Here is a 27,398-nt window from a genome sequence, read left to right as displayed (position 1 = left end):
CGACATAGGACGCGGCGATTGTCGCGCTGCTACTGCAGCAGGGTAGCCTCTAGCATGGCTTGGAACTAGTCGAGTTCCTCGATAACATAATAATTAATTTAGTACGTCTCAAATAAAGTTCTTAGGTTGCTGTGAAAATGATTTATCGAGAATAATACCCTTAGTATGAGTTTGTTTTACGTTTAAAGTAATCGAAACGAGAGCGCGTAAGGGTTACACACGCAATGCAGTGTGTCATATTATGTTGAGGTATTACGCCCTTCATTAACATAAACCATTAGCTTTTATCCGTGGCTTTGTCCGCTTATATTTTCCATAAAATGTATGGCTACGACCTCCTCTGTAGTCACAACTACATGTACCCAAGTTGACTAGATATATCGTTAAGGAGTAAGAAATAAACAAACTTATTTTCCCACTTATAATACAAGTTGGGAATAAAATTGATGGTTTGCATTTTTTTACGGTAAATGAGCATTTGGATCTCCTGATGGTAAGCAATCGGCGTCACCCATTGACACCCGGAACACCAGAAGCATTACATAAGTTCGTTCCCGGCCATAAGGGGGTTAGGAATCAAAGGATTGTTGGGGAATCGGGCATTGGGAAGGAGGTAATTGGGCCTCTGGTAATCTCACTCACACAATGAAACACAGCACAAGTGTTGTTTCACTCGAGTTTTCTGTAAGACCGTGGTATCACTCCAGTCGAGCCGGCCCATTCGTGCAGAAGCATGGCTCTTTCACACTTAATTAAATTAAAACAGAACAACGAATCAACATCAAAATCCCATTTCAAAATCAAAACAAACAATACATTTGTCAAATAGTAGATAATCACAATAACTCTACAGCAACACCTACAACCTGTTTACTAAACGGGTACATAATTATAATAATTAGCAACGATCGTAGAGAATAGTGAATTGTGAACAATTACAATTACTGATAATTATACAACTTGCACTGTGTCATGGTTACTTGGGTCTTGGATGGCACGCGATGAAGAATCTAGTTGGATAGGAAAGATCGTCAAGCCTTTATCACTGAAGGGTAGGCAGAGGTGCACATTATGGTATGTAATGGCACTGTACAATGTACACCCACTTTTCACAATTTATGTTTATAAGTCCCATATTATAGGGGTCTAAATTGTAAGTTATTTTGATTTTAAAACGACGTATTCCATTGATACTGGTATGAGATTGAAAAGAAGACAAAAGAAAAACGTGAATACTATAGTAATATAGTATCGTTAATAATATTTAACATTTTTGACTTCAGTAATTCGAGCTACTACTACTACTAACCAAAGGAATTTGGGTATATTTTATGTCTCATCCTACTCATTCATGAATAATGAAGAAGAAATTATTTATAAATGAATGAATTTGAAACATTCAACTTAAAATATTATAATAAAATAAACATAAATCTTAGACAGTCAAAGTTCATGAAATATTCAATACTACTTAGTAAGCTCGTGACAACCCTAACCATAATTATGAGATGACGAAGCGTTTGACTCATTACTATGTCAGGGCTGTCAACGCAATGATATCGTGTACAGGTGATATTTCTCGGAATAATTTAATCAGTGGCATAAAGTAAAGCTGAGTTCATAGAAGGATTATAATAATTGATAAAATAGCTTTCCGGAGTTGCGGACTAGCCGGTTACCGGAGCTCCGGCTCGAAAAGCAGGAGTAGGAACGGGAAGGTTTTAAATCAGTAAGAACCTGCCACTTCCTTTCGCCTCGGCCAAGGCGGGAGAAGTCAATGTGTTTCCATTCATATCCGCTCTGTATATATCTTATTGCAAATCAAATCATTTCTACAGTAATTATAAAACAGACACAGGTTCTATTGAACATTCATTTCTGGAACTAAATTACATACTACTGGAAGTAATTTTAGTAGTCTATTTAAATAGTACCGTATTAAATACACCACGTATAAAGATATAAACCTAGCAGCGTAATATTTCTCTAAGTCAAAATTCCACGTAAATATTTCAGTGTACATACAACCTCAAACGTTCGTGGAGTGTGCTACACGGAATCTGGTTTTGCGTTCAAAAGCAATGCTGGAACCTGGTCGCGCAGCCATTAGAGTATTCCTGGCATTCCACATAGATATTAGAGCTTTCTTTAGTAAACCTAGTTTCTATATAAACATGCTTTAGGAAGCAATATGAGTGGGTTCCAAATTGAATTTCGTGTTATTATTTTATATTAGTTTTGGTGGATTTATTTTATGAAAGGATTATATTTTAGTATTCATGACTACTAACGGCTTTCATAATTGTAAACAAAAGTATGTGCAGCATTCTTTTTAAGGGTGGAAAATCATCCAATATGACTGAGTCAGACTCTGACTTAAAACTACTTTGTTCCCACTCTTACTTTTCGAGCCGGAGCCTCAGTTAACCCGATAGGTAGTCCGCAGCTTCGGATCATCAACAGGGCATCAGCCAGCCCTACTGGACTCCATCTGTGGTGGCCTAATGACTCTTTGAGGCGCGTGCGGAACGCGATTAGCTCAGATTATAACACGTATTTCACTATCCAATTAACACTATTTTCCTAATTGACAATACCTTCAAAGACCTTACCACTAAATCCTAAATTACTAACACAAAACAATGTAAGAGAAAGTAAAATTAGATTGGCTGTTTAGATTCCCTTGTTTCTGTAAACAAGCCTGTTGTCGAAGTTTAATTAGTCAATTATAAATTAATCCCGAAAGCTTTGTGTACGTCAACACTTTGAAATCTGTGTGAGATGGTAACAACATGAAATACTATTCGAATGTTTTCCTGAATTATATTGGAACTTGGGACCTCGTGTTGAGTAGTCAAGCTTGCGTCCATGCGACCACCTAGTAATGTTATTTAGACAAATAAATGTCCGTCCAATTTCTCCTATGCCTGCTTAGGAAACTGCAGAGCGTCGGCTACACTGATGATTGAGGGACAATCATCATATGACTTCTTCCATAGTACTAAGAGTCAACTCTTACTGACTAAACACTACCCCATACCAACTCCTACTAAAGAGCCTCTGTTCTCTATGAGTTCTCCACAGCCCCAGTCAGAAGCGTTACCTACGCTGCGATCGTCACATACTTTTTTAGTTCACTTCACATTCAGACAAGTGGTTATACGTCTCATTTTCAAAGCAGGATATAAAAATTAACTTGCATTATTACAGCAATAAATACGGAATAATCAAGTCCAGTATCTGTTACGTTGTAACATTAGAAGGTCTATAAATATCCAGGGTAGCAGCAGAAATGAAACGTTTTATTTGAAAAATAGCAGAAACAAAGGGTACGTAGCCGTGATTGGGATCATCTATTGTTCAATCGGTTTTTACAAAGGTTTAGGGGACGGCTGGATACGACATGTGTTTTTTTAAGCTGTTCTGTATTATGATTTTGCTCCGTGTTGTTGGTGCATTGTTGGTTTGTTTTGTAAGTTTTAACTAGTTGCAAACTAGTTAAAACTTACAAAACAAACCTACCAAACAATTCATTCATTTTCCATTTTTAACAATGTAAAAGCAATCTAAAATAGAGATTCTGAAAGTATATATTTCTAATAGGTATAAAAGCAATTTTAAATTGAAAAATACTTAGCACGCATAACTGAAAAGCATGAAGTATAAAGTTCCATTTGCAAATCTTGAAAAGATTTTCGTTATCGTCATTAGTAGCGTCAATTGGCTCGCAAGTTATTAATAAAATAAAACTAATTAACAAAAAGAATTTCAATAAGAATAACCTTCACTGAAGAAAAATAATAAGTAGTTATTTTGAAGCATGCAATGCAGCACATACGTCTCAACATCTCAAGTGCGCTCAGATGAACGGCTTAAGGCTTAGTCGTATCTAGCTAAACCAATTCTATATCTCTGTACCTACAACTGCAGTGTTCAATCTATGGTATTACAGATATTTTATCGAAACCAGGAAAGATAATGGAGTTTCTTATAATATAAAACGTAAGTTTAACCTTTATTTGATTTTCTTGTGGATGAAGTGGTCACAAGTCCGGCGATCTCCAGAAGTCCAGACACAAGAATCATATCATACAAAAGTTTCATAGCAAGTGCGAGGGACGTAGAGGAAAGATAAACAAACATACTATCGCATTTATAAGCTTTAGATTGCTTTTCCACCAAAGATGTGCTATGTATAGCTATGCTACGAAGATGTAATAGCTAAGCTCTGAAATTATGTGACCGTTTCCACTGATACTATGCTATGTAGCTGTGCTAGGAAGATGCGCAGCTCGAATATGCGATAGTAGGAAACCATCCATAGCACGCATTATTCCATATACTTAATCCGTTCCCACCAGTGTTAAACTATGTTTACTAATGCATATGATTGGTGGCAGCCAAACGCATCCACAGCAACATAGCATAGCACATCTCTGGTAGAAAAGTATCAGTACAGTAAAAACGAATTATGAATAAAAGGTTTATGTCGTTCTCTTATTCCATATCTAAAGAGACTCTGGAATCCAAGAGAATAGGTACAGGGAACAAAGAATGTTATGCGGGGCTGTATATTCGTATCATAGATGTGATATAAGTTCATTCGACTGGAAGGAGTATGTATGTAGATAGTACTCATACTCCAACGGTTTCTGAGTGCTTGCCACAATGTTACGACTATGTTTTCTTATCAAGTTGTGTTTTAAAATGAGATAGTAAAATAATAAAGTAATATTTTTAACATTCTACACCTGAACATTGTTAAACTGGTGGCGGCTTGTCTTTAGTACAAGGATACTAATTGAGTGACTGGTTTATTCGAGAGCGCCGAACGCGCTCTTATTTCGCATACTATAATAAACGTAACTCATACTAAGGGTACAGATGTATGACATGAAAGAAAAGCGTGAATTTATGTCCAATGTTCGTTAATTCGCTTTTGAATTTGTTAAATCAATTAACTCGATTTTCTAAAAACACTAATTTTATTTTAATCCTATGGTAGAACGAGAACAGTAGATTTCATCATAATATTCTACAACTTAATAGCTTTATAGAATTTAATTTGTAAACACAGGCTAAACTAGTTTATTTCTACTCGATTTACGATGTAAACAATATTTAATATTCGCAACAAATTTTAAAGTAAGAGCCATAAATTATAATTAGTAAACAGTTGGCGCTCTCAATTATGAATTTCTATTTTATACTAGCTACTGCAGAAAATAAATAGCCGCTGGTATGCCAAACGGATTGATCGATTCTGATGATGTTTTTGAGTACTTATAGTTCCGTTGATTTGTGGTTGTAATTAGGTAAAATCAATGGCAATATTGTAGAAAACATATCGTGTCAACAACATCATAATACAAAACATAACTTCAAAATTGACTCCTGGATATCTTGCCAAAAGAAATGCTACTCTATCGACAAAATCTAGTAATTTACCAGAACAATATTTGTCACTTCTAGACAAAAACACAACACCGTCAATAGTAACAACGCTTTACAAGTCAGCATCAAACACATAAAGTCAATTTTAGAAAATATAATAATTCCCTCTGATTAAGGCGTGACGTCACAACAGACTGAAGATCTGCAGTGGGCGTGTGACGTCAGCACTCATCCGAAAGTGTTTTATTTTCGGAGATAACAACTCCGCAGACGGCCGGCACTATTTATTTACACCGGCCACTGATGAAAAGTATATTAACATGCGTGATGGGCGCGAAATAAAAGGTTTTCCGTGGAATATAAACAATGAGAATGTTCTAGATTTAGCGTATGAAATAGGGTTAGAAATGGAGCAGTATTTTTGCGTACAGTTTTCGATATTGATAAATGTTTTGTGTAGTGGAGTGGACTTTATAAAATATACTATAACTCCGGTTATAAAAACAGAGATAGAAATAAAATTTGTTAGAAATCTCAGCCTTCTAATTCTTTTGTCAGTGTGTTACAAAATACTTTAAAAATGGTTCCAATTTCGTTAGACTTTTAATGAGTGGAATAGGTTATTTTACTACATTTAGGCATTGCAAAACATTAAAGTGAACTCGAATCATGTTGTTGACGTCTTTGCAAACCTAGTTGGAGTTTGCGGTCGTCACCGTCGGTGGCAGTACAGTTCTACCACCACCGTCGCCGTCGCCGTCTCACCAATTTCCCGCTTCGACGTTGCCAGCTCGCATTAACCGTTTACATCAAGAATTTCTGCTTCCGTCCCAAGATTGCGAGGAAATTGTTGTATAACTTTATTTTGTAAAATTTTCGCTAAAAGATAAGATTATTCTTGGCGATAAGTGCGAAAGACGTTATCTGTTATGTTGATAAAATGATGTTGTATGGCAACAATTTCTTTGAAATAACTATTACATCACCGTTTAAATCCTTTGATGTTTGACTGACTTAACTTTAAAGGCGTTGGCCACAATTAGCAAAAAGAAAAACGTATTATTGTTGATAATGGTTGTCAACTAATTTCTCTTTCATACATACTAATTAATGAGGATTATATCAACGAGTTTGTAAAGTCTACTAGTGTGATATGCGAGTAATACAAATATAAACTACCATCAAAATCAAAACAAACAAAATAGTAGCAAATTAAAAACTATGTCACACTACCATTAATAATGAATTGGAGAAACTTGAAAAAGTCAATACACCACATACCCCGTACAATGTAGATGAATATTTAAAAATGGACGTGGATGTACGAACGGGGACGATGGTCAAAGACCTACAGTCCTACACTGGTCGATAACAAGACCCAACTTTGTAGTATTAGGAACTGGAGCAGCTAAAACTTTAACTAACTATGACAACAACTGAATTCAAATTTAACATAGGACATACAATTGTTGAGTTTTGTTGAAGAGGTCTCTGTGAAGTGCTGTGTAGTTGAAGATGGTCGTAATGGGTTATATACGTTTGACAGTATAAAATTGTATCTAGTCAAAAGATGTAGAAACATTACTAGTTGATTGTGAAATGATTAATTTTAATTTAGTTTGGAGATAGACAAATTCATCAGCCCAGCCCTAAAAGGACAGCAACGTACTTGTTATGCCTCTGGTGTTTCGGGTGTCCATGGGCGGCAATGTCAATCATTATAATATCTAGTAGTGAAAGAAAACTTAATATTTGTCTTCAAATGCCAAGCAGTACCAAAATAAATAATAATGAAGACGGTAAAGCTAACCAGACAATAATATCGCAGAAGGAAACCCAAATATACTTACATATACAGACACAAACAACAATAAACCTAGCTTCTACCTAAACGAAATTACCTTCGCAAAATACTGAAAGCTTGGGCAAATAAATTTCTTGGAAGTAAATTGTAAATGTGAGCTACAATTTATTGGTATTACAGCAAGCCCTGGACTTACAGGCATCTAATATTGAAGACTGGCTGACCTGTTGGTGGTAGCGCTACTAAATATGGTAGTAAAGGTATGACAATACTTTTATTGGAAATACATTGTACATTTTTTATTAACATCATATTTTGAATGGCTTTATTTAGTTTGTCCTGTTTGTTGTTTGCTTGGGTAAAATTTAGTACTTGGCGTTTATGACCCCTTCCTGAAGTTCGATTGATCTGATATTTGGTACACATTCTTAATCTTGATGACCATACAATATAAGCCCATTGAATCATCATCATATTTTTTATTGTTTTCTATAGAACTTCTCCCTTTGTATATGTGTGGCAGAACCACACTTTTCTTTTGCCTTTGTTTATAGACACATAATTGTCTAATGACATACTCTTATTAAGAGCCACCCTGTTTAATGGAAAGCAATTTAATTACATAAAAAAATTAAACTGATACTTTTCCCTGCAATTTTTTTCTTTTATCTTCCTTTTAACTTCCACAAATATTTCAAGATCAGAAAATTAGCCACCCATTGACGAGTTTATTACGACTAAGAAACGTTATATCATTTTTACAAATATCGGTAGATAGATACTCGAGAACATTGTAAGGATATTTCATGCGGCCAACTTAACCGGGCCGGGCAAAGAACTTTAGTCGATCGATTTAGACAACTAAGGAAGTTGGTTCGCTCTGTTTACATGTAAAACTTGTGGAGTGGACTCTGTCTGTACTATTAATTGTTTCATTTATGGAACGTTCGATACCGATTTATAGATTACTGCTACGATACCCTCCCATGATAAATTAAATTGTGTTTTTTTTTATTATTCTATTTTTCGGCTTACTCACATAACTATAACAGATTTTTTATTGGTTCTTTATTAATGCTATAGTTTTATTTACAATATTTTTACGTGTAATTGCATAGGGTGGAATTCATGTTAAATATAAGCATCATTTACCAAAAGCTTGCTAAACCTCTCATATTTATATTGTTGGCCAAAATTTTAGCACATCGCCCGTATGTTTGTGGTTTACATTCGAGCCAGCAGCGGTTGCGGTAACACAAGACCATTTCTCCCAAAATAACATTGCGTGAGTAGACAGTAGGTAACAATCAACAAGTTACCGCTACCGTTCTTTAAATAAAATCATGAATTATAATAAAAGTTATAGTAATTTGTGTTTACAATTGTTTGCTTCCGTAGTTTTTGATTATGGTGATACTGTGGGACCTGGGACCACATCAAAGAAGAAGAAGAACTATATAATCACCGTAAAAGCAAATTAGTTATGTTCCAAATCTAGACAGAACTATCAATAGAGTGAGATATCGGAGATAAACTTTTCGCTAGACAAAATCCAAAGGCCATAGATCAAAAGAATTAGTAGTGGGATGAAACCGCGCGAGAATAGCTAGTATTAGAATATGTATACAGATAAGATTTAAAAAATTAATTAACCCGCGATAATGAAGTCATTTCCTTACAATTATTTCTCAGTAATCAATCACTTAATTAGGTAAAAAAACGAAAACACATGTGTACATTAAATAAATCTATCAAGTGTTTAAATCAGGTTACAAGAACATTCCCTTGTCAACATAACATTCTCTGAATATGTTCAAAATCAAAACTCCACTTAAACTTGCAAGCCAAATTAAGCTTTATAATCTAACAAGTAGAATCGACTTTGAAACTGTCAAGTGGAACTTTTTAAGTCGAAATTTGCCTAATTTGTCTTCCAGACTTGGTACGAATTTGTACTTAATTAGATCGGGGGAAGTTTCTTTTTGGAACACTTTAATGCGATTTAAAATCGCGTCGTCGACTAATTGCCTGTGAATCTGCCATCTCGTAATTTGCTGGGAATCTGGGGACACGTGGTGAAGTGATTAAGTAGAAAGGTGGTGGTAAAATGAGGGTTGTTTACCAAGTTTTCAGTCTATCTTTATAGATCCTCATGCTCTGTCTAGTTCCTAGATCGAGTGATGTAGTAGCTTTTCTGATACCCAGTTTGCATGATAACGTACGGTTGCTTTGTCAGCCACCAATCAGGGATTTCTCTAAGGAATTTTGTTCATCATAAAAACTATTCACACCTTGAGACGGGACATGTTTAAGATATCTACAGAAAAACAAAGGCTTATTAAATCACTCAGTAGCAGTAGGTACCTATTGGGATACCGTGGGCAAGCTCGAAAGCAGGAGTAAGAACGCGGCAGTTTTTAGTCAGTAAGAGTCTGACACTTCCCCTCGCCTCGCTCAAGGCGGATGATTTACTCAAAATAACAGGAATAATGGTTTATCCACCAACAACAGTTATGGACAATTTGAACATAATTACAAAACTTGATTATCTGTAAAAGTAATAGTTAAGAAGAAAACGTATAGTTTTACGAGGCGTACGACAATTTCGTTAGATGTTTGTCAGGAAACTACAGGTTTAACTAGAAGGAAATATTTTATTACTACTGCGAAGTTGACTTGCGAAATTATAGGAATGTTTCGAAAAACCGCAACAGATAATATGTTCGGTTTCTGCGAAATGTTGTAGTTTTCGGAAGCTTACAAATTGTACCTACACGGTAAAATTCTTGTTCGAGTTTTTATTATTCATTAGGTATTATCGTCACTATATTAAATTGAATAAAGCAGGTTTTAAGGAGAATTTAGGACGCTTTGTAAATGCTGAGTTGAATAATTCACACCTCGGTCTTAATTCGAAAGCCTAAAACTTTGGGTGAAATAATGCGCCTAATCAGTTACGGATTAATCTTAAAACTAACAGAAAGAAAATCTCACGCTACAACACTACAGCAAATCCTCCATTATGAGGCATTCCTAAAACTGTTCAAACAAACATTGCAACAAGCTTAGTTCAATGTACGAAACCGCCTTACATCACTCAAGATGAAATAGCAAAACATCCTGTATTATAAACCCTAAAATAGTTCTCGGCCTGATTGCAGTGTATATTGTTAGAAATCGTACAAAACAGGTGATTGGATAGCACATTCCGACAATGTTGCGCGGGCGTCGATTGGCGATGATTCACGAATTACTTGCTATTTGGACGCGGAACTGACGAATGGTGGATTATCACGCTATACCATCGTAGAGGAAATGTTCCACCTTTGACTAGATTGGCATCAAACACACGGAAGATTTATTAACTAGTTTGATTGTAAATAATGTCTTACTTACTTGTATGTCAATTTATCTATTGAATGTTACTTGTCTGATCTTGATGTAAATGATCTGTAGTTTTTATAAACGTTGCCCCACTCTATGATTTTCTTCAGTGTCGTGTGGCGCGTTTACAAACATACAAGTTCACATGCACATGACATCCAGACCCGAAACAAGAATTTGTGGAAAACACATAGAGTTTCTCCGTGCGGGAATCGAACCCGCTCCACGTCAGCTAGTTGCCCAGCCAGTATGCCAATCGGGCAGTAAAAATGATTGATTGCTTTATAATCACCTTTAAGAATTCCTTTATTTTTCAGCTAAAGCTTTGCAAAAAACCCCTTCAAAAATATATATCTATAAGTGATGATGCTGCCTTCCAAAGTCTTCAATCAAGAGATTTGTGAAGACCTTCAGGTAAATAGGTCAATAAGAACTCAACACATTGTTATTTTCTTTCTATATTACTCTGGTTATATGCCGAGTATCACTATCACATCTGTCGGTACATCACGGTCTGGTTATGTTAACTTGATAAGTCAATCAAACGATAAGAGATAGCTCGTTTAAACAAATACTGCTCTCGAGCCTATCTCGGATGAATTGGGCGTGATAAACGATGATAAAGATGTCTAAATATTATTTGAATTTGTGTTAAAGGTACCTTTAAGGATTTTATACTGAAAAGTGTTGGTAACACAGCATAGTACGGACCATCTGATGGAAAGCAGTTACTTACTAAGTAAAATATGTATCCTTTTTTTGTTGACGGGGAAATGTTAAAAAATTGCCTAGCTTTATAGGAAAAAACTTGGGAGTAGGGGATTTTTACCTCAGTAAAACCTCCCCGGTGGCCACCATCTGCACTTAAAGGAGGCATCGGGTCCTAAGGCTGGTATGTAAGGCAAGTAAGTAGCCTATGAGTACCATAGTCCATAGTGTTATAGATGTCTATAATACTAGAGGTATCGCTCTCATATGTATGGGCTGATTAAAATGACCTAATTAAGTTGCGTAATATGCTGAAAGATTCGATACATAATATGTTCATAACATATAGCTACTACACTATCAAAAAATAAAACAATAAAAGACAAAAAGAAGCTCTCCATTGGGAATAACAAAATAAATTGTTTCTGAAAATAGGTGCCACCTCAATTCATTCCAGAAATATAAACTTCCAACACATCTAGAGGAAGTTGATGTAAAAATATCTGTGTACAAATGTTATGAAGATGGAATCCCACGTGTATTGATCTAAACTAGATTCAGACTACCTCAGACGAGAACATCGTCTCGTTGAAACGAATGCTGCATGGAAAATGTATGGTGACGATGAAGATAGTTCGTAATAAAGACAGGCTACATGGAATTGAAGTGATGGAATTTGGGGGATCATTTTATTGCTGCATATTCGATAGGTCAGGTGGGTCTTTTAGGCACCCATTCACTATCATAACATAAGTCATTCACTTTTAATTCTATGTAGCTCACTTGGAACCGGAGACAAGATTAAGGAACTAAAACTGCTACTAACGGACTAACGACCACATTCAGAGACATATGATCTAATGATTACTTAAACTTATCCTTAGTAACGATTTGCCAAGGACTGGGTTGATCCTTGGTCCTAAGTAACCATTAAATGACTTAGTTTGGCGATAATTTACTAAATGCATATTATAAGAAGCAGTAACGTCAAGATATATGGAAATCGTATTAAGAACTGATGAAGAACCTAAGATTTTACAATGAGCAAACATAATCCAGTGAAAACAGATGCTTCGTTCGTTCACCCAGCAGTGTGTTCCGTCCTTATTTACACGTGTATCAAGGTATTACGAGCGAAGTTTATCGATAAAAATATTTTCTATACACAAACAAAAGCTCTGCTTTATTTAATACAAAAGTGTATTACACGTTCTTGGGAATATTCTTACCTAAATGAAGATTGGCTTTCTGTGTTTTCTCATTTACGTTATTTCTGTATTTACTTTTTTTCATAATAATTCGCTTCTAGTGTAAAAATTGTGTTGTTTATTTCTTTGTTAGAAATAAATAAGAGTTTATTTTGATATGTTTTTATAAATAGGTTTAACCTACGGGTTTCTTGTCGAAATTTTCCATTACCTATTTCAAAAGCGATATTTTTTATCGCGAGTAATGTAGTGGAACAACCGACAAAATAAGTCCAAAAAGCCTTCAAATCAATTGTCCATAAGTTTAGTTAAGGACCTTTAATTATTTTATCCTGCATTCCTGCATCAGTTTCTACTACAGGTCATTTTACTCCTTTATCATTAACTTTAAGAGACACATCCCTTTGAAATCATCTAAAGTTATAGCATTAGACCTAAAATCTTTACCGCATTATTTCATACAACAGTTTCGCATAATTATTAACAGTACCCTTAGTACGAATTTGCTTTACGTTCGAAACGAGAGTGCGTTCGGCGCTCTGATTGGCCAGCTCAAATAAACTAACCAATCAGAGCGCCGAACGCATTCTCGTTTCGATTACTTTAAACGTAAAGCAAACTCGTACTAAGGGTACAGAACTTAAAGTTCCTTCTTCGTGCATTCAGCTGTCTTTAAAAGAAGTCTTTTCCTTAATCAGGACCCCTAACAAAATACCTTCACTATCCTTCAAATCATTAAAACTTATATATGTTCATATTCCACTAACCTGATCTGGACTAAGCGAGCTGTCTCCACTGGCATTCCTTTCCTGGTTCTGTGCTGTTCTTTCCTGTTTGCAAGCGGTGTGGTACTCCAGCCGTGTGCGTTCCACCTTCTGCAGTAACTTCGCCCAGGGTTTCTGTGCCTTCTTGAAAGCCTCGTCCATTTCTTTTCGTTCTTTTAACTGGATCATCGACTGTGGACAAAGAGAAATGGAGCGTTAAACTTGGCTGCCACTTTGACAAGTTGCCTGCACGGTTGGCGGGGTGGCTGGGCAACTGGCAGCCATGCAACGTGTCGCGGGTTCGATTCCCGCACGGAACCACAAATTGTGTGTGATTCACAAATTGTTGTTTCGGGTCTGGGTGTAACGTGTATGTGAAATTGTATGTTTGTAAACGCACCCACGACACAGGAGAAAATCCTCATGTGGGGCAACGTTTAAAAAAAAGATTAGGAAAAAGTTAAAGTAAAAGTAATTAGTCAGGTCTCTGACCAGTGAAGTTCACATGAATCGCCTCCGCCTTTTTAAGTAGCTGAAGATAAATAAGTTCTTAAAAAAATATTTATAAAAGTATTATGATAACAGTTTTCCTCCATAAGCTAATAAAGTAGAAATGAAGATAGGAACGAGGATAAAAACAGATTCAATAATTACAGCACTCAAAAATTACGTTTCAATTTGACCAAAGTATTCCATTACCGAGATAACTCCACTGGCATAATATTTCAAGTATCAATGTCGGCCTTTGATGCTGTTCGCGTCGATTTCAAGCCAATCTGTGGAGTGATTAATTTGGTGGAAAGCCAGACTGACCCAGTTTCCAGAGTTATCGGCCTATTGGTATTACAAACGTATCTGGTAACAAAGAGCCGGCTAAACTGTGGCTACGCTTTGAGGGTGCTATATGGAAATGTCATGTAACTGACGTTGTAGTGGTTTCATGCAAATTTTAGGCAGCGAGATCTTTGTTCAATAGGAGACGTGTTCTGACTGACGATGTAAGCTGTAAATCATATCATGCAGACTACCTACTAGAGGCTGGAGCAGAAAACGCAAATACTAACGTAATTACAGACTGATTACAGAGGCCCATTTTTACTTTGGATGAAGTCAGCACTTATACATATCACATTATTGTAAACCAAATCATGGTGTCGTCTTGTACGATCTTTCCGTAAGACGATCAGTTTATTCGTCAATCTATAACCGACTAGTTTATCATGATCTCGCTTTGTATAATCGTTCCGCACATACAACGGTCATTTTATACTGGATATGTATAGCTTGATGTGCAGCCGTGTGTACTACACAAGATAATGTTGTTTTAGCCACTAAACTTCGTACGTGTAACTTTCTAGTTTCCAAAGCTGTGTAAGTAAACGTCGAGGCGTTTGCGAAGTCACGTCTGAGGACACTTTACATAATTGAACGGCAAGATTTTGAGGATAAATTCTATTAGTTTAAAGGGGTAGTACGTTGAAAATGTGTGGGCGTTTGTTTTCGTAGGTTTTAAGGATGTACGACCGTTTAAGTATTTTCGTTGTAAACATAAATCAAATGATAAATTCATTGTTATGTTTAAAACATGCTCATAGTATTGATAGTCCTTTTACAAGAATTTTCAATTACACCTGTAATACGTAGTCCTTTTATACTTGTCACATTATTCATCCAAAAATCCTTATAATTTCGAACTAATAAAGTAATAATGGCCATGACTATGCATTTAACGAGTTGCAAATTAGACTAGACAACGATACAACCGTGATAAAATGACCCGGAGCTGCGGAATACCTAGCGAGTTACCGGGGCTCCGGCTCGAAACGCAGGAGTAGGAAGAGGTTGGTTATTAGTCAGTAAAAGTCTGACATTCTCTCTCGCCTCGCCCAAGGCGGGAGAAGTCATTGTATGATTTTCTGCCCTTAAGAACAGGTATAAACAAATGTAGCTTTTTTCCTACTAATAATCAGTACCATAATAATCAATACCAATTTATGTCATCGGCATGTAATTAGAACATTAGTTTGTTATAATAACACGGAAATGTTTGTATTATACGAGTAGGTATAGTGTGTTATCGGTCAAATAGTATCTTTTTTATTCAGTAGGCTACTGAGAACAAGTGGATTATTAAGATTTTATCAAATTATTTAGGACATATACTATTTTTAAGATAAACAACTTAGAAAACACGTTGTTTCAATGTATGAATTAATTGATGTTTGCTTCACTTTTTCAAGTATATGACAAGACAACTTGACTACCGACTTTTCTATTCATAGCAGAGATAACAAGAGCTATTTATATTGCTTTTCTCCAGTCTCTCTTTTTATAAAAGCATTATATTGTAATATGTTACTCTAATATACTACGTGTTCCCATTAAAACGCCAGGATTTTACAGACATAAAAGTACAGAAATACTAAGAAAAACTCAATTTTCATGAAAAACTTAAAAAGGTGCTGAAATAAACGTTTAGCGAGATGAAAGTTAAGTGAAGAGACAAAGTTTATACGGTACCCAGGACACGACACGAGTAACATCGTCGGTAAATAGTTAATGAGAAGGTAAAATATGGCTAAAGGTGTTGCTGTAAAAATGTTTTACACTTCGAGTAAACTTTTTAAAAGAACCTTGGAAACCTTTTTAGTACTTTTTGTTAGTGTGTCTAGTTGTACCTAATTAAGTTTTTAGTTAGTTAGATTAAATTCTATAGTGTGGGTCCAAATGAAACAGCTTTTTTAACTATTTGTGACAAAATTAATATAAGCTTCTCCTATAAGTACATATGGCTAACTGACTGTAAGATCAACGTCACACTAATATTATAAATGTGAAACTTTGTTTGATTTTTGTTTTGAGTTTGAATAAACTAAATGTCGGTGAGTATGGTTTCATATTCCGGAATGTTATTTTAACAGCTACAATAGGGAATATGCATAAAAAATAAAATGGCCTGATTTTATTTTTCCCTAAGCTTTTAAGGTCGTAGTATTACACTCAATTCGTTATTTCCTGATTTAATATGCATTTAATTATTTAAAACATAAATCAAAAAGTGAAAAATTTACGCGCGTAATTCAAATTTGTAAAACGCCTCGTGACGTCATAGGGCACATTATCGTCCTGTCAGTCAGTCACGTGTACCAACTCAACTGTCTGTCAAAGTGTCAACTCATGGTAGAGGTACAGCTTGTGTTTGAGAACTTTGAGAGAAAAATTGGTTGTATTGCTATACTAGCTTAGTTTTCTAAAATATAAATATCAAGAAATATTAAGCGTCATCAATAGCAATGACGGACAACGGTTTTGTGAAAGCACAGTCGGATAATCTTCCAAAAATAGATGCATTTATGATGACCACATATTTTGCGTCAAACCCTGATTTTACATCTGCTGAGGTTAAAGGAGTAAAAGCTGCAAGGTAATTATTGTCAAACATGGCATTTTTAAGCTAGTAAATCTGTTTTTATGCATACGTGCACTTATTTCATTATTTCCCTAAATATAACCTCAAATGTTGTTTACATTCATTATACTTTATTAAAACACGTATGAATTAGATTATACGATCAATCGCATGTTTTTATGAGAGTAGGTAAGTAAGTAAACCTAGATTATTGTTTATTACAGATCTCAACGAGAATCATACGGCGATTCAGCTGTAGGATATGTACAAATTAAACGAGAGGGGAACTTATGTGTAGTGAAAGCTCGCATCACACCAGAGCACAATGTTCGTCAGAAGTCATACGCAGTACAAGCTGTATGTGATGAAGCTGAAGAAACTGTAATTTCTGTGGAATGTCTGGATTGCGCAGCACACTTAGGTACAATCTCTTTTGTTTACTTTGTGTTTGTGGCTGATGATATACTTGTTATCTAAGTAAAACTCTTGACAGTCATAGGTCATGTGTAACCATAAAGATTGTCAAATTATTATGAAGTCAAGAACTTATAGCAGCATTAGGTTAACCATTACTACCAGAGTGATATTATTGTGTAAGAAAAATAATTTTATTCTTTTGTTTTAGGAGGATGTAAACATGCTATTGCATTTTTAGCATGGCTCCACAGACGTAGTGAAGATCCTCCAAGTACAAGCATTGAGTGTTATTGGAAAAAATCCAAGCTTTCTTCAGTTGGTACTAGCTTGAAGTTTATTAAAGCAAAAGATATTTGCAAAGCACCTAAAGTGAATCCCGCATCAAATTCCTCAAGCACTGGCAATTTTTTAACAGTGGTAAAAAATAATTGTGTGAGTGTTGGTGATACAAATAATCATCTGATGAAATTTTATCAATCTCCAAACAATGCAGAGAGACTGTCGATCCACCATTTAATTCTTGCAAGCAAGACTACAAACCCTGTTGAGTTTCTTGAATATTGCAAACTGGTGATGAGTACAGAAGCATGCGAACAAGCCGAATTGATAACTAAAGACCAAAATGACTGTCCATTATGGCATGAACTAAGATATGGAAGAATCACAGCTTCTAAGGCATATGAGGCTGCACATTGTAAAGTTCTGGATGGTTCCTTAACGGAGAACATATTGGGAGCAACCAAACTGAAGGATACAGAAGCTATGAAAAGGGGGCGATTTTTAGAAAGTCAAGTATTAAAAGAAGTAGAGAAAATTAAACAAATAAAAATAAATAAGTGTGGCTTAAAATTAAATGCGGCTCATCCTATAATGGGGGCTTCTCCAGATGGGGAAAGTACTATGTACAGCATAGAAATTAAATGCCCATCATCAGAAAAAGCGTTGAGCCGTTATATTGACAGCAATAGTGAAGTGGCTCCAAAATATATGGCACAACTACAACTTCAGATGCATTTTGGAAATAAAAGTAAGGGTCTTTTTTGTGTTGCTGATAACAATTTTGAAACCTCTAAGAAAGTAAATATAATAGAGGTGGAATATAAAAAACAACTGTGTGAAACGATAATAGAAAAATGCACACTGTTTTGGCATCAAGCCATTTTCCCAAAAATAGGTAAATTGTAAAAACTTGTACTTTTACTTTATCTGAAATAAAACAATTAATGCATTCTTAATTCATTTTTTTATTAAAACATCCTGAATATTTACCAAACCACATGCCAATGTTATTGCATCATCAATGACAGGTATTAAATTATAGTCTACACAAGCATGAGGCAGTAACATATGAAACTCTCTTAATCTATTTATTACACGTTCAACATGAATTCTCAAAGCTGCTATTCGTTTTGACTGCTTTACTTCATCTTTGGTGCTTGGGTTGGATTGTGAAACAGAAGGTGGCCGGACGAGAGTACAGTCTCTGGCTCCCAGTAAATGTGATAAGTCTTTGAACCCTCTGTCAGCCATAACTGCTTTTTTTGGAGGTAAACAGTCTAAGTAGCCACAGTCTTGCACTATCATGACATCTGTAGCTCTTCCACCATATCCATCGGATATAAAATTAATCAACCCATCTGGTGTACATGAAATTAAATACTTCAATGTATTACATTTTTTGTACTGTGACCAAGTAAGTGATTGGTGGACTGGATCGGAAGGTTTTTCAATCTGGATTTCAAAGCAATCAATAATAGATATAACATTTGAATACCTCGCTCTGAATGATATAGGTAAATTTTTATATACCTCAGTTGGTGTTGGCCACACAATCAAGTCTTTCATTTTTGATGCGATTAAAGGTAAACTTTTATTGAATATTCTACTGATAGTGCTCTGTGAGTAGCCAAAATGTAAAGCAAGTATGCCAAATGATTCATTTAACTTCAATTTCTTAAGAGTTATTAATATGTCTACAGTTGGAAGTGGAATGTTTTCACTTAATAGTTTTATTAAATGATATGACTGTTTATATAATCCTAGTAACATTTTGGGTTCTCTATCTATGGCACTTAACATACTACTGCGCATTACATTTTTAAAATGTTTTTCATCATCTGAATCTGCTGATTCATCTTGCACACAATAACTTAAGTCAGATGAGCTACAGGGTTCATAATCATGAGATATCTGTGAAGAAATGGAAGAAATAGATGTTGTATCCGACTTAGTAGGAAATAATTTTCTTTTTACCGCAGCTGTTGCAGGTTTTATTGGTGAAGTTCCAATATTTTGTGATGGAAGGGGAACAGGAGATAAAGCTACATTAGTCTTCTTTGTTGTTAAATTAACTTGAACACTTTTACTTCTGAAGTTTGGTCTCTTATTTATTTGCACACACTTGTCACTAAGTAAGTTTTCTGTATTAGTAGAGACTTCAACATGGGATGTACGGGGCTCTATTACAGACACATCCATAACAGAGGTACTAGGCCTCTCTGGATCATTTTCACAGCCTTGAATATAGGAAGTACTTGGTCCGGCATCACAATAACTTGTTTGTGAAGTTTCACGTTCTAAAACATTTTCACTGTTGACTTCAGGTTCGGGGAGAGATTCATTTATTAGTGATAATCTTTTCTTCTTAGAATCATACATTCTCTCCTGTGGTGCTGGAGCATTTCGTTTTTGGCATTGAAATTTATGAGGCATAACTCCTTTATTTAAGAATAATTTAACTTTTTCGCCTTGTTCCTTCATGAGCTTGTATTTAATATAATTTACTGTATCTTCTTTGATCTGAAATAAACACAACACTTGGTGAAGCATCTTAGGATAAGTAGAAATAGCTCAGATGTAGAATCTTCTAACATGTTATGACATTCGTAAATAAGGTTACGAACTTAAATAAAGTTCTGTAACCTATGGATTTCTAGAACACTACAAGATGTTATTTGTCCAAATATAATACTTACATTAAAATGATCTTCACAACAATGTAAACGCGATATTGAAGATACATTATATTCTCTTCGCATAACCTCACACCATTGTTTACGTATGTTCGGATCTCTCGGAACAGCAAAAAAACTTTATCTGGTGTACTTTTTATATTGTTAGGACACATTGGTACCATGCAATATCTATAAAATGGCTTTTTTCTTCTTCCATGATTATTACGCGTGTTGTTATCTATCAAACTCTCAATGTAAACAAACAATACAATGACAGGTGTGCCCTATGACGTCACGCCTCAAGCGCGCGAGAAATAGGAGCGTTTGAACTCGTCAAATTAAACCACTATTTTTATAATTTTATAAAAAAGTAATTACTACTCTTACAGCTATGGTTTATTTTTTTTTACATCAAAATGAAGTGAAAATTGAATTTAAAAAATAGAAATTGCATTGATGTTGATATTGGTTTCATGAGTAAGCGTTCTGATTGGATTCCGTAGCAATGAGATAAAACGCTTAAGAATTACAATAGGAATAAATGTAGATATAGGAACATAAGCATTGATTAACAAACAATCATTAAGTATAATATAATCATGACGATAATTAATTATTGTAATGTTGATGATCGCACGATACCTGATGTCAGTGATGATCATATTATCACGTGATATATCTATGCTTGTAGAATATGCATGTCTGTCCATTTACTAAACAATATGAATGTATTACCGTCTATGTATACATGCACATGCATAATAAGTTATATTTAAAAGGATGATGAGCAAACTGAAGGTTAGTCAGCTATAATTTTATAGATGACTTAGAATACCATAAAGTCTTACTTGTTTTTTCAACGATGGTAATAATCACAGGTATGAATATAGTTTTACAATATTTACAATACCTATTTAAAGTTATCTGGAGCTGCGGACTACCTAGCGGGTTTACCGGGGCTCCAGCTCGAAAAGCAGGAGTAGGAACGGGGTGGTTTTAGTCAGTAAGAGTCGGACACTCCCTCTTGCCTCGCCGTTGATGTCTTGCCAGAGTAGTCATTGGATGATTCACCACCTCAAAGAAAAAACCTATTTAAAGTTATGTATTTCCTGGTGACTTACTTTCCTTCATTATTAAATTCTTTGGTCAGCAGTGGCCACTGACAGGCTGTTGATATGTAGATTTTTAGAAAAAAGAATGAATTCATGGAAGTAAACCCTTCAATCCTCGTCATTACATAACTATTCAATCTTTAATCCAAGAAATTACTATAATCTGTAATTATCTACGTAATAAATAGGTACCTACTTCTTACTGATTATAAAATATCAATCAAGTTACAACATAGGAATGGAATCCGTGATATTACACGGATGCGATAGCGGAAAGCCACCAATAACGTATGTACTACAATATATTACTTACAAACTTTCACTTAAATGTAAGTAATTAAACATTATAGAGAAATAATTGACACAACTAGGTATTCTTTTTTAATTCAATTAGGGAGTTATTTTTATAATAGTGTAAGGATAAAAGATGATCCTTTGTCGGGATAAAGCCCAATGAAATTAACGGCTTGCAAAAGACTCTTTTTGTAGAGTGAAGGGAAAATCATCCAATGGCTACTAACAACATGGGCGATGTAAGAGGAAGTGTCAAACTCTTACTGACTAAAAACCACCCCGTTCCTACTCTTGCTTTTCAAGCTGGAGGCCCCGGTAAACTCGCTAGGAAGTCTGCAGCTCCGGATCTTCCAAAAGACCCTGTGGTCTTAAAGGTAGATTCGTTTTGGTACAGAATTCTTCGTACTGAAATGAAATAAGTAATGCTGGTTTGTCATGAAGGGATTTAAAAGAATTGATAAAGCGGTCTCATTGTAATTAGTAATTATTTTGAGAGATTATCATTCGAAGATAAGATGACTGGTATGTGATATAAAAGTGATACTAAATGATAATTTAATTTCTACTACCTATTACGCACGCAGAACAGATATGACCTAATTCGAGTTCCTGTTACCACACCTGTTGTGAATAAAATTATAAAAACAAAAGTGCAAGAAGACATGCAAAATTTAGTCGCAGTATCACCAGACAACCGGCGAAGCGCCAATGTTATATGTGTGGTAGATATTCCAAACAATGAAACAGTGAAACTCTGTTCCAGTGAAACTATCTTGTCCTATAATCGTATAATGGACTGTTATTTAAATATAAATAAAAATTAAGGTACTAAGTCAGAAGATTTTACTGTTGAATTTTGCAGTTACAATCAATATGTAAGATTTAAATACACGACTTGCAACCGTTTATCGTCTGTTATCAGTTCTATATCGGCGCACTGTGATACGAATCACGTTATCAGTGATAACGTTACAACTTATGTATTTTATTACAATCCTATATTTAAATATACTTACATCATTGTAGGAGACTGTATTTATAACATCTTTTATTTCTTAAATAAGGTAAGTGTGGGAGAGCCATGCTTCGGCACGAATGGGCTGGCTTGACCGAAGTGATACCACGGCCTCACAGAAAAGCGACGTGAAACAACGCTTGCGTTGTGTATGTGAGGTTATGAGTATGAAATCATAACACATTATGGACAGAATTCCAGGCTTTCTACCTAGGTACTACAGAGAATTTAGAAAATCGAAAAATGCAATAATACTATTATGACTCGAGACCATAAGAATTTCATTATTAAAAACAAACAACTGATCCTGAACTGTACAATTATTTTCTTGGCCGTCTAAGCATTCTTGTTTTCAGGAAATATTCAGTGCGATTCAAATGAAACCTCTTGAAAAAGCCGAGCCTTTTGTAACGAATGTAAAATGTTTCAGGCACCGCGGACTTTTTGAAAAGAATGAGACAATCCGTGAATTTTCTTTAGAAAAATATAAAAGTGGAACTAGAATTAGGTATTATTTCATGGTCATTGTCTCATAAAAAGGGGTTTTTAGCAGAATATCTGCGTTCTAATCTGAAAAATGGTCTTTAATATTTACTACAGTATTATTGTCACAAAATCGTGGGAAGGTAAAATTAAGAGGTATGTATTTGTATAAAAACATTACTAAGGCAGTTGTCCCACCAACGGCGAGTGAACGACTAACTATCGGCTATTTTCTCGCTCAAGAAACGTACAATAGATATACTTTCCGTGTAAACAAAAGAGATGCATATACAAATAGTTGATCGCTGACTGTTCACACTGCCAGCGAGTGCTCGCTTCACTAGTTTGTCGCTGAGCGACAAGAGCTATGAATGATAACACTCGCTCGGCGACACTCGCCAAGCGATTAAAACTCACGCCGAGCGAGCAACCAGTGGTCATTTCTCTACAGTGCGTATCGTAGTGCGAGTAATCGCCTGCCTCACTCGCACACTCGCTTATAGCCGAGCTACACAAATATCAGAACTACACACTCGCTCGCCACGTCTCGCTTAACTCGTTTCTAGTTCTAGCTCTACTCGTTCATCGTTGCCGGTGGGACAACTGCCTAAAGTAAAAAGATACACATTAATTCAGTCAAGGCACCAACTTCAAATATGATATTTATAGTTAAAAAAAAAACTCAAATATTATCTTCATTCTACTTAAAAAAAATCACTGCAACGATAATCATAAAAGGTGTGCTCATTATTTAGCGCACGAACTTCATTAAGCCACGCGCAAACACCACTCGTTTGCGCTTAATTTTACGCGTAATGCGCTAACTGCGCAAATATGCGGAAAACGAGGAATCTCAAACAATGCTAATCGTGTCTCAAATAGGAGTGACGTGTACAGTTATCTAATCGGGAAGTAAAGAGGCCTCTCCTAATGAGATGTGAAAAATCGGGCAATTTCAAGAAAGATATGTAGGTAAACAGCCTCAAGTTACTCCTGTCTACAATTGATTTTTGACTTTACTACATAGTATAAAACAAAGTCGCTTTTTCTGTCCCTATGTCCCTTTGTATGCTTAAATATTTAAAACTACGCAACGGATTTTGATGCTGTGCGTGATTCAAGAGGAAAGTTTATATGTATAATATACCACCGATGCACGCATGCGAAGCTTGAATGGGTCACTAGTTATAACTAAACTATACATTTGATAATCTATTTGATTTCTCTAAATGCTATTAAGCTTACCTGTCTGAAAAATAATATTTCCATACACATATAACATACAGATTTAACATAACAAACACAGTAAATGGAAATGCCAACCCACATAGTAGGAATGTGCATGAAAATTCATGATATGTTACGTAATAACACACAAACATACAATTTCATACCTTCACTCTGTATAATCAGAATGTTTATGTCATGTACGAAACTTCAAATCACGTTTTTAAGGAAAACAGGGAGTTTCGGGGTCTCTCTGAACTTTTGTATTAAAATGTCAATATCTGGTGTTGACTTGGCGAATTTAATTAATGAGTGGGACAGGTTGGAGTTTGGTAAATAAATTACTTTTAGATACATATGTATATACGAATGTAAATACAATTATGGTTTTACATTTTACGCTCGCAAGATGGTGTTAGTGAGCCGTTAGATCTTATTTGTCCAATCAGCTTAGTTGATACTAGTTGACAGACTAATGACGTGACGTTAGCAAATATTATATTGGTAAATAGACCAAAAGCTACACTAGCGCCTCTAGTGGCGCGAAAATTTGTGCAGTCTTTATTATACAAATAAATAACAAACTAATCCTTTGGTCGAATGATCGTATGGGCCAATGCAACAGGCATGTAATGTAAAAGAAAGAAAAGATGTTCAGGATTTCTGTCAGTGACGTCATTGGTGACTGACTTGCAGAGGTAGAAAGGTATAATAACGTATCATTTCTATTCCTTTGAAAACGAAGACTCCAGATATTTCTAAACACTATAGATACACTCAAGTATGCGTCAAACACAATACTTTTACCACATACATGAGCATCGGTGTCCATTATCACCCACATACCGCGGAAAGCAACGCTATTGTCGCAGAAACAATACCATATCTACTCTATACTAACCAGCATATACTTATGAAGATATATTTCAAGGTGTGAAGGTGAAACAGGCTTGCAAAGGTCACTGGCGTTATTTTCACTCTTTCTCCCGAGACTTGGCAAAATGCCAGCTGTGGTGACACCGAAGAGGCGTTCGCCATACAACACTTTGGAAAAACACGTAAAATTTTGTCGAGATGTGTCAATATTTTGATAGTCATGTTTGTAAAATAGTGTTTGACAATAAAGTCCTTCCTATACTATAGTATGTGAGGATAGATAGATGGATGTTTTGTAACCCTTTCGCGGAAAAGCTACTACACCAATCTGAAGATATTTGTGTAGTCTGAAATAACACATAAGAAACTTTTCATCCCGACAACGCGGGTGATGTGGCTGGTAAGGTGATAGTTTATACCAATAAAACTAATATCTTATTATCTACTAGAAGCAATCCAAAGGATCAGAAGACTCTTAAGAGTATTGGAAAATCCCAGCAACAGCATTGAATTCGAATTTCATTGAAATAATAAACATTAGCTAACCTAATACCAAATTACAATCACAACAACTGCAACTCTTCACAACACTTTATTCGAACACAAACAAGAATCATGACGTAATTCGTTGCATTTTCAATTTCACCATTTCCACCGGGTCAATGTCCTATAACAATTTGATAAACATGCATTCTATCTTCGTATTCGCTTGCAAAGCCCATACACGTATTTCGTAGCAAGTCTAAATATTCAACAGTTGTGTCGATTCTATTCTGTACAAGTAACCAATGAAAGTGTATACGATTGTGTTGATAGGTAAACAATTTCTTTTTTTTATTGTATTTCATTTACATTTTTAGTAGACAAACGTAAATAAGTACGAATTGAGTTAGATAATGAGTAATTAATGTAGGTACATTTTAAATTCTAGACTAATTGTATTGTTTGATGATCCAATAGAAGTCCTTTGCTTTTAATTAACACAAAATAAATAGACTCGCCTTTTACTGCCATAAATAAATGAATGAATAACCTTTGCAAAATGGATTTTTGAGTGAGTTTTTTGAGTATGTTTGTTATTCATCTCGTCATAACGGCTAAAGGGATCGGGATGAAATGTGGATCAATGGTAGATTGAGGGATGAAATGTGGATCAATGGTAGATTGTGGTCTGAAATACGCATTATACCCTACTTTTCATTCCACATACTTGGGTGAATGCGTTGGCAAAAAAGCTAGTATTTTAATATAACCTTTAGTTTTCAAAAGTCGGGTTAAGCCGTTGGCAGAAACTTTAATAAAACCTTTATTACCTTTACAAACAAAACAATAAAAATCCACGAACAAGCACTTAGACAGTATAACGAGTATATAAATCCAAGTAACAACAGAGTAATCTTCTAATCAAAACCGAAGCGTTTCTATCAAGAAGAGAGTGGGTGTTCTAATCCCAGCTAACGACATTATTATATTGAACTAAATCGCAGACAAACAACACAATTCTATTTCACAGTCGCACATCAACCTACACGAAACTGTAATTAAGATTCAACCTTATCATTAAAAAGTAAGAGTGAAAATCGATTGAAGAGTTTTACAGTTCGGGTATAGTTTGACCTGCTGGCATTTGAACTGAATGATTTATCTCTTGACCCGAGTATCGTAATGTTTTTTTTTGGCAATGTGATTGACCGAGTAATTATTTGATTGTTACGTATGATAATAATGGATTCGACTGTAAATACAGGTTTTATTTGTATTTCATGAATAAATTGGTATTGGTAAAGGTAAAAGTAGTAAAAATTACATGCAATCAATATTCAGAATCTACGCAACGCAACATCACGCCTTTTATCCCCGTAGGGGTAGGCAGAGGTGCTCATTACGGCACGTAATGCCGCTATACAATGTACACCCACTTTTCACCATTTGTGTTATAAGTCCCATGTAATAGGGAGTGAGCCTATTGCCATATACTGGACACAATTCCAGACTCCGTGCTACTACTAAGAAATTTTCGAAAACCCGAAAAAAGCCCAGAAATACTTTGCCCGACCCGGGAATCGAACCCGAGACCCCTTGTCCGGCAGTCGCACTTGCGACCACGCGACCGACGAGGCAGTCTTTCGGTATCTACTTTTTGATAAAATTAGTTAAAACATTAGCAAACCTAGAAACCTGCAATCATATCCAGAGTCTCATCTATCTCTACCCTAAAATTCATTACAATTAGTACACCAATTTAAGAGGTAAAGCGGGACATACAAACAAGCAAACACCAACATCAATTCAACATTACGATTGTACAGATAAGTACATTGACCTCTTACAAAACATGATACCATTCTT

The 27,398-nt window shown here is 35.3% G+C and overlaps 3 protein-coding genes across 10 annotated transcripts in view; 1 reads left to right on the top strand and 2 right to left on the bottom strand.

Moving 5' to 3' along the window:
• Positions 1-27,398, bottom strand: part of LOC118270919 (protein kinase C and casein kinase substrate in neurons protein 1) — a 134,534-nt gene that overhangs the window by 33,389 nt on the left and 73,747 nt on the right. For all 8 annotated transcript variants that reach the window (XM_050696061.1, XM_050696058.1, XM_050696062.1 and 5 more), the window contains one exon: positions 13,266-13,454. In XM_050696061.1, the coding sequence (XP_050552018.1) occupies positions 13,266-13,454 (189 nt within the window). The remainder of the gene's footprint in view (positions 1-13,265; positions 13,455-27,398) is intronic.
• Positions 16,190-18,323, top strand: LOC118279650 (uncharacterized). The gene is made up of 3 exons (XM_035599337.2): positions 16,190-16,686; positions 16,896-17,092; positions 17,297-18,323. The coding sequence occupies exons 1-3, from the start codon at positions 16,556-16,558 to the stop codon at positions 18,271-18,273; spliced, it is 1,305 nt and encodes a 434-aa protein (XP_035455230.2). The 5' UTR covers positions 16,190-16,555; the 3' UTR covers positions 18,274-18,323.
• LOC118279644 (uncharacterized) lies at positions 18,313-20,452 on the bottom strand. Its single transcript, XM_035599326.2, has 2 exons — positions 20,064-20,452; positions 18,313-19,887 (listed from the first exon to the last, which is right to left on the bottom strand). Exons 1-2 carry the CDS (start codon positions 20,124-20,126, stop codon positions 18,325-18,327), a joined length of 1,626 nt encoding a protein of 541 aa, XP_035455219.2. The 5' UTR covers positions 20,127-20,452; the 3' UTR covers positions 18,313-18,324.

The sequence above is a fragment of the Spodoptera frugiperda genome, chromosome 9, assembly GCF_023101765.2.
Source record: "Spodoptera frugiperda isolate SF20-4 chromosome 9, AGI-APGP_CSIRO_Sfru_2.0, whole genome shotgun sequence".
In the NCBI taxonomy this organism is placed as follows: domain Eukaryota; kingdom Metazoa; phylum Arthropoda; class Insecta; order Lepidoptera; family Noctuidae; genus Spodoptera; species Spodoptera frugiperda.
The sequence above is the reverse complement of the archived record's forward strand: the minus strand, read 5'-3'. Positions and strand labels throughout refer to the sequence as shown.